Consider the following 8,860-nt stretch of genomic DNA (forward strand, 5'->3'; position numbering starts at 1 on the left):
AAGTATAAAAATCCATTTATAAGAAAAGTGAATTAAAACCACTGCTAAACAGAGAATACACTTATCCATGGTCCACTAAACAGACATAGTTAGTATAAACTGCCTGCAACCATTAATGAAAATAACCAAAGGTATATCTAAAGAGGTACACACAGATGAAAACTTGAATGAAAAGCACACAGAGGAAAATACTAGAAAATAGCAATGAAATGTCAAGGTTCTTCTCTGCTAAGCTCAAATGTATAAGAGTGCTAATTATAAACATTACGCCTACAACATTAAAAAAAATCAGCATATCTAGATGAGTCACATTAATTACAACAAAGAGAAGTCTTAAAGCTGATCAGTAAGCGAAATCTCACTCTAAGACCCTTTAAAATAATTAGGTTCTCCTGTTCCTGGAATCTTAAGAGTGAACACTAATCTTAGAAGGAAAGGACTATAATAATATTAGCTACTATTATCAGTAACTAAATTAATCTTAAAGCAGTGTACTCTCCCTTTCGTCTCCTCTCATGAATAGTAGCATAAAGAGAGTCCTATACTGTGTTCTGAAGAAAGAAACAAATTCATCACAACTGAAAGAAGCAAATGAATAATCTAAAAGGCGCCCAAATGCATGCAGACTATCATAGGACAGTCTTCAGTTTTTACACGGGTAAGATCTAAACATAATAGTATCTATAGAATAGCACAGATATCATTAACAAATGCCCTACTCGCTCTTTTATAATTAGGCTGAAATTTATGCTGAATGCCTCAAATAACTAATAGACACATGTGGTTAAATGAGCATCTTCAACCTATCAAGACATTTGACAGCTGCAGAAGCACATATGGAACCCTTTTCAGGGAAATGTGGATAGCAAGGAGGATGCTAATGTATCATTCTTCATTTATTATAATATCTGCAAAATCTAAGCCTTAGAAGAAAGGTTTAAATATACGAGGATCAGTGGAAATTGTCAGATTTTGGAATATGAAAGACTCAAACACTGATGACAACAATTTTACTCTGTCAAGGAATCTGAGAGTAAATTCAACGGAAAGAATATTAAATGAATGCGTAATATCTGCAATAAGAACATCTACTACATTTTATATTTGAAAGTATTACTTTCAAGTGTATTTAAGTTAATGCTTCTATAAAATATAAGCAGGAACCTATTACCTCTAGAATAATCAGACCTCCAAAGGATTACAGGTATAATGCCTCCCTCTCAAAAGTCTAATGCTGAGAAGCTGATTCCCAAGCACAGGGTGTATTCATAATCGAACTTGTCCAATGCAATGGCTCTAAGAACAAAGGTACCAGAACGCCAGAAACTGACAAGTAGGAACTGCTTGCCAATGGCCCGATATACTCCTCAAACCTAAAGTGTGAACCTTTGGGGGAAAAAAATCTAGAAACAGTAGCATTCAAGATTTAATTAAAAAAAAAAAAAAAACTAAACTAGGAGACATAAAGGTTGTGAGACACAACAGTAAGATCTGTTTCAAATTCTAATGTACTCCATACTTACTAAATGCTTCGTGAGTTGGGCAAGATAGTTCACCTCTGTTACTATCTTAATTCTTCTGTGAAACTAAGACAGTGTTACTTAAAGGCATATGTAGTCAAATATTTTGAAAATCCACAATACCCTAAGTATATTTCACCTTTTGCTGTAAATACCAGATACGATGGTGAGTGAATCGGTGGATGTGCAGATGATTAACCTGAGGTCTTCGCAGTGAACAACTTACTCTAATAAGCAAACAATGTTCTCAAATACTTCTACACAAGGAGATGGACAGAAAACTTCAAAAGCAGACTTGATTTCTTTGTAAAAACAAAACAAAACCTAAAACCAGCCATCCCCAAAAAACCTTCCACGCTTATCTAGAAAAAAATCTAGAAACAGTAGCAGGTCTAATATGGATTAAAACTGTGATAATGACAAATATGTAAACCAGAAAGCCTTCGATGAACACAGACCACATTACAAACTGCATGAATGGACTTTAAACATGACTTTCTAAAATCGGTATTTCTCTTATGAAGAGCATGTATGCGGTGATTTTAAAAGTTCATGGAAAATGGAATTAAAATAGGATCTTATTTTGATGCAAAAAAAATTTTAATACATGCATAGTTCTCTCATAATACACATTTTCCATGAACTTTTTGAAGACCCTGTGTATGTAAGCCTTAAGGACATATTTTAGTTTAATGAATAAAAAATATTTTCCCTTTTACAGCTGTGTTTAAATAAAGTAATGAGGCAGCAGCTCAATATGTACATCCATAAATACATATATGTGCACACATACCAAGCAAAAATGTCCTTCATATTTATCTTTCCTCTTTAATCTTCATATCATTACACCGAAAAGCTGCAGTCTGCCGCCTCAAATAGACTTTGATTCATCATCTTCCCGTAGGTGTAAATCAGATCTTGCCTCATGCTATAGTGTACGTCCTTGAAAATTCAGTTTCAAAAATCCAAATCAGCTGGTGTTATGCACTAGAGTATATGTCTGCCTAAAAGGTGACAAACTCACACACCATCAACGCAGGAATTTCTGGTGACTATCAAAATATAAACATGGAAACTTGACTACTGGGATTTTGCTGAAAATCACAACCTAGTAGTCATAAATGAAGACATTCAACTTACTAGAGGTGTATCTAGCAGCCTATCAACAGTTTTTAGCTTATTATCAGTTAAGGAGCTCTTAACTTTTTTATGTCCAACAGTTGCAATTTGTGGCCAAGTATGTGTTCATGGGGTATTATTTTTTATGGCATAATCTAGAGCATAAGCAATAAACAAGGCAATAAGTAAAGCCCTCAAAAAAGATCAACAATATTAAAACGAGGAAGTAACTCAGAAAGAAAAAAATCATTACTCGACTTCATGACAGAGCTCTGCCATGGGGTACAGATGTGGTAGCCCATCTCTCCCTCTCCTGCACAGAAGGAAGAAAAAAAGTCCTGGTAGTTAGAAGCAATGACATTTCATGTGGTTAGTGATTCATTTGAAGGCTCTAAATTCTCTTGATCTTTGCTTCTGACGCTTGAGGTTTCAAATCCAAGAGCAGGTGGAATCTATAAAGACTGCTGATTGCCATTCCTTAGAGCATTTGGTAAAATAGGCTATTTTTAAAATTCAGCGAGATGGGCGGTGATTCTTTGTAAACCAAGTTTGAACTGTAAAATTCCCCATTAACCTTCTCCTTGCTGCTGGAAGCCATCTGGTAGTAAGGGCCATTCCCACTCCCTTTCCCAAGATAAGCCCATGTGCGCTTCTTACCCAGGACTGTGATGGTGGTATAACTTTCCTGTGGGGGGTCAGTGTAGAGCTGGCAAAAGTATCTCCCTTCATCAGAAATCGAGACATTTGTCAACGACACTTTGAGTTCACTGCTAGAAAAATTCAGCAGCTGAAATCTGCTGTCCTTCAAAGCTGTGAAACAAAACACAGAGTTGGTGATTGCGGGGAAGATGGTGCACAGGCGTTTTCTTTAACTAGATGAGAGAAAATCAGATGACTAGGAGGGCAGTTAGAGTAGAAAGAAATTATTAAGATCTTTCTGTACCTATTGGGTACTTCTCTCTGTACTTCTTGGATAACTATTTTGGGTTTCTGGAATAATGGGAGGTAGACAAATAACTTTGCCCAAAGGAAACTCATGCACATGGGTATATGGGTGGGGGCGCACACTCACACACACACTCACACACACACACACACACACACCACTCCCTCACCCAGTTCGGCACAATTTCACGCACTTTAATTTTCAGCATTTATTCATAAATTGTTTCAGGTTTCCTATCACAGATAGGCAAAATGAAAATGAAAAGGAAGGACAGGGCCTGAGTTCCTTGCTGTAGGGTGCCGTGTCCCTCCTGGCCTTTGAACAGAGGAAAGTCAGGATCTAGGGCCTTTGTACTTAGTTTAAAGTGCCTCTAAAAAAATCCAGTGCCTTAAAAACACAGCGGTATCAAATATTAAAGAAAACTAAAATAATAATGATGATGATAACTTCAAGAGAAAATTAAAATCATTACAAAACTTTATGGTAATATAGCCAGCAACTGGCATGGTGGTGCCCTGGATGCCCATATGACCAACCATGGTTTGAGTCCTGGACCCAGTGGCTTGAAAATCATGCCAGGCGTGTGTGTGTATGTGTGTCCAAGATCCCTAGAGAAGAGAATGTGATGTGGTCGTCTCCCCTGAGAGGTGATTTCTCACCCACCCACCCCATCTCTCTTTAGTGAGTACACACGCCCTATGGCAAAAAGTTAGAACAAACGCTTTCTGGCAAAATAGTACTAGTTCATTAGGATGTATGTTAATGTGATTTAATTCGAGGCGAAGCTGCCATCGTAGATGGCCTGCAGAAACCTTAAACCAGTCCTGCAGTTTTCTATGTAGAGTTGCACAGTATGAAACTAACTGAGCATCAAGTAGGAAATAAAAATCAACATAAGATTAACGTACATGAGCTTTTTATTTATTTATTTTTTTATGCCTCAGATTCAAATTTTTTATTTTTTTTTATTATTTTTTCAATTTCTTTTATACATTCAATCATGTTTCTTAGCTTGCAAAGTGAAAATTCCAACATGTATACATTTCGCACTGGTCCAGTTGACAATACTATGAGGTTATCCCTCAACAGATAATAACCCATTCCTTTGTCCCATTAATGCCTTGCTTCTGTATTTTTCTCTCTTTTATCCTTCCTTAGGCTCTACTCCTTCACCTTACCTCTTCCTTTTTATTTATTTTAAATATTACTTTTTTTTTTTTTAATTGTAAGAGGGCACATACACTCATGAGAGAGAGAAAGAGTATTCCCCCTCAATGGGCATGGTTGCACCACAATCCTTTTTCCTCCATCCTGTCAAGATTTTGGGCTGGTCTTTTTTTTTGAAACTACTGTGGCCGGGATTCAAACTATGGTCAGTCATGTAAGACCCTGCTCTCAATGCGCAACACTTAGCCACTCCACTATGGGGCTGACTAACCTGCAACTGTCCCCGCCCCACTCCACTCCCCAGTTTTTGCCATAGCATGCATGGGCTCAACAGAGACAGAGTGAGAGGGAAGTGAGAAATCAACCTCCAGGAGGATGGCCACACCGCAATCCCTCTTCCATTCTCTTTCTGGCATTTTAGGCATGCACACACATGCACCTGCTGTGATTTTCAAGCTGCCAGGTCCAGACTTAAACTGTAGTTGGCCATGTGGGAATCTATCACCTTAACTATCACACTACCTGGTATCCCAACTATCAAAGTCCTCTTATTAATTTTGGCAAAGGCTAGCTTTGCATATAATGATAAAAATTTATTTTAGGAATAATAAACTGGCTTCTTTTCTTTTATCCTCCTCATCTCCTTTAATGTCCCTTAGGTTTGTCAACTCTTTCCACAGGTCACGAATGTCCCATCGTGTGGGGAAGGGAAAGGGACAAGCAGCCAGCAAAGGATGTGCTAGAGTTTTGTTTTGGTTAGGCATCAATGCTTTAAAGTAATTTTTTTCCCAAAGAGTTGATTCTTGTTCTTGCCAAGCCCTGATACCTGATATCTGAACCACTTCTATTATACCTTGATTTGGTAGTTGGAAAAGTCATGACATATTTTTCTATGCAAAAATGCATCATGACTTTTCCAATGACCCAACAGTTTTGATGATTGGCTTTTGTTATGTTTTATTTGGAAAAATTTCCACATAAGAAGTCCTCCCTACACCAGAGGCTATGGGGAGAGAAGATTTGGTTTTGGCTTTATAGGCACAGACTTCCTTAGAAACTTTAATCTTCAAACCAAACAGATTACCTCTCAGAATGCTATATTTTCCTTGCCTTACCCTATTTGTTGTTTGTGTCAGCTAAGTATTTGGGACTCAATTGCAATTCACCTTGAATTACTAGAATCAATTCCTATTGCAAAGTAAGACTGCCTTACTTTTAAAAGGGACTATTCAAGGTTTCTATTAAGTAGAAAGATTATGACTGCCTGTCTCATCTTCCCTGTAAAGAATTGACTAAGCTATAAGCATCTAACATTAAATTAAAAAAGGCGACCTTATGAAGACAACATGTAGGAAAAAAAAGTTGCTGTCTAATACTATTCGGATGGAAACTTACGCCTGAAGTCCCTGAAATAAATGGTCTGCCTGTTGGGATTCAGTAGTTGAATCACAGAGTCGTCACTCTTATTGACTTGGCAGCTGATGGTTGCAACTTCTCCCTCGATCACTGTCACGTCTTTCGTAAACAAATTCTGTCCATCACCTTAAAAAAGAGAGATAAAAAGGTCAGAAAAAAAGTTCTATCCAATAAAATTTGGTCAATGGAACCAATTAAAATGAAAAATAAAAAGCCTACTAGGAAATGAACACACATAGTGACATCTGGAACAGCTCAAATACCTTTCTCCATACTCCACAAAATGAATCTATTAAATGGAGACATCTAGAGACAGCATACGACTAAGCCTGGAACAAACATGCTCTCAAGCTGTGATACCAAGGTTCTAGCCTCCCATGTTTTCTATTAGTCGAGTAGTATATTGAGGTGGTACTGGAAAGGTCAGAGTATTGTTTTTTTTAATGAATTATTTTATTTACTATTAGTATTATTTTTAAATATACTACAGGGCATGTGAACTCACCACACACACACACACACACACACACACAGAGGGGAGGGAGAGGGAGAGGGAGAGGGAGGGGGAGAGGGGGGGAGAGAGAGAGAGAGAGAGAGAGAGAGAGAGAGAGAGAGAGAAAGAAAGCTGCCAGGTGAGAAAGCAAGCTGCCAGATCTGGGACTCAAACCATGGTCGACCATGTGGTCCAATACCTTACCCACCACACACCTTCTGGTGCCCCAGAACACTAGCTTTTGTGAGGAGCTGAAGCTTTCGCAAATGAAGTAGGAAGGTACATATAGTCAACCTTGGCTCACATGCCCTTGAACTAAGGTATTTGGTCACCTCAGAAAACTCAAGGAGCCACTTCACAGAAGTAGGTGGGAGGATTCAATAAGTAATCCTGTCCTGTGCGCTGATGTTGACATTACCAAGGCCCAATTATTCACTGCGTGGGAGTAAGGGTCTAACTCACTATGATTCTATGGGATCTCAATAAAATCCTGGGAAGGCTTACTGTTTAGAGTTCCTCACTCTGCTCTCAGAAACTCACACCTTCATGATTCAGCCAAAGTCCCAGGTAGCCCTAAACCAACATGGTAGAAAGTCAAGGCTTTCAGATCCACTGGTTCATACAAGGCTTATCTCCAGATCTACTGTAGTAGATCTCTGCTTCTAAGCTCAGTGATAGCGGCCAGGGCACCTCATCAATGTCCTAAATGATCCACAGGTAGGAGGAAAGAAGAGTGCAATTCAGAAACAAAGGATGAAGCAACTATAGAGGGTTCAATTCTGCACCTGGCATAACAGAGGATAGGAGTACATGATATAGTCCTGGCCTTTAAGAAACTGTAATATGGGTGGAAACTGATATCTAATCTCTACCTCCAGAATAAAAAGTGTAGTTTAGGCAACTGATTAGGAAGGTGAGAGACTACTTTTTGGTTGTGTGATCTCAGAAAAATGATTTAAAGTTCTAGAACCAGCTTCCCATCTGCAAAACGGGGATAGTAATTACAAGCTAGTCCACAGAGTTGTTGAAGGGAATAAATCTAAAGTCCATAGTGCTGTGTCTAGTATCTCATAAAATTGAGTAAACGTTAACTACTGCTGTCATCATCGTTTCTCTAGATGTCAAATCCAAACATTTATTAAGCCTCTATATTTTGGAAGTAATGTGGATACAAGAATAAAGGCTCATGGGGGCCCAGCCACGGTGGTGCAAGTGGCAGCATACCGAACCACCTAGCCACTGGCAGGTTTGAGCTCTGGTCAGCTGAAAACATGCCTGCATGCATGTGCACATGCCAAGATCCTAACAAACTGGAGGGCTGGAGGAGGGGAATAGTGGCGTGAGCAGACCCTGTTTGAAGGTGTTTGCTTCTCTTTCTTCTTCTGTTTCTCTCCCGCATGTACACACATACACACTCTCTATTATGAGTAAATACAACTTAAGGGTCAGCCTGTGGCCACGGGGCTAGATCCCATATGGCTAGCTGTGTGGTTTGAGTCCTGGACCTGAGTTCTGGATCTGGTGACTTGAAAAACATACCAGGTACATGTGCGTGCACACCTAAAATCCCAACAGGAGGGAGAGATGGAGGAGAGGGAAGGAGTTGGTTTCTCTCTTCCTCCTTCTCTGTCTCTCTTTGGTGAGCACACACACACTCTAGCAAATTAAGAAAAAGAAAACACTTAGAAAAATATGATAAAATACTAGGGGAAAAAAAGAATGAAGGCTCATGCTCTGGGCTCTCAAAGAGCTCTATGTAGCTGTTACCTATCAGCTCAGGGTAGCTTATTCACTCCTTTAAAATGTTGTCACATTAAGAAACAAAGGTCAAAGATAAATACTAATCTAAAAAAAATCGAGACAGTGTAAATAGAGATGCAATTAGAATAAATGGAGGATTTCCACCTGCTATCGTATTTCTGCTGAAGGATCCTTTTTTTGGCAGGACACAGTGGGAAAGTGTGAGGAGGAGTGTCTAAGATGGCTTGAAGCCAAATCCACCTCAAAATAGACCAGCCCCTGGCAGAGGATTAGAAGAGAAGAAAGTAGAAGGATAAGGAAAAAAATTATTAGAACCACAGATAAACAAAAATTCTTGGTGCTTGAGGAGCAAACCAAAATGAAACCCAACCTTGAGCTCCGTGATCCAGGGAATTAACCCAGGTAAGAGAACGCAGGCCCACAGGGCTTGTAGCACGT

The 8,860-nt window shown here is 39.0% G+C and overlaps 1 protein-coding gene across 4 annotated transcripts in view; it reads right to left on the minus strand.

Moving 5' to 3' along the window:
* The window catches only part of CADM1 (cell adhesion molecule 1), a gene marked incomplete at its 5' end in the record, with an annotated part of 74,259 nt that extends 67,965 nt beyond the window's left edge, over positions 1-6,294 (minus strand). For all 4 annotated transcript variants that reach the window (XM_014582819.2, XM_014582820.2, XM_014582818.2 and 1 more), the window contains 2 exon segments: positions 3,297-3,449; positions 6,148-6,294. In XM_014582819.2, coding sequence (XP_014438305.1) covers positions 3,297-3,449; positions 6,148-6,294 — 300 coding nt within the window.
* Positions 6,295-8,860: the final 2,566 nt, after the last annotated feature.

This window comes from Tupaia chinensis, unplaced genomic scaffold, assembly GCF_000334495.1.
Source record: "Tupaia chinensis unplaced genomic scaffold, TupChi_1.0 Scaffold143824_1, whole genome shotgun sequence".
NCBI classification, from domain to species: Eukaryota; Metazoa; Chordata; class Mammalia; order Scandentia; family Tupaiidae; genus Tupaia; species Tupaia belangeri.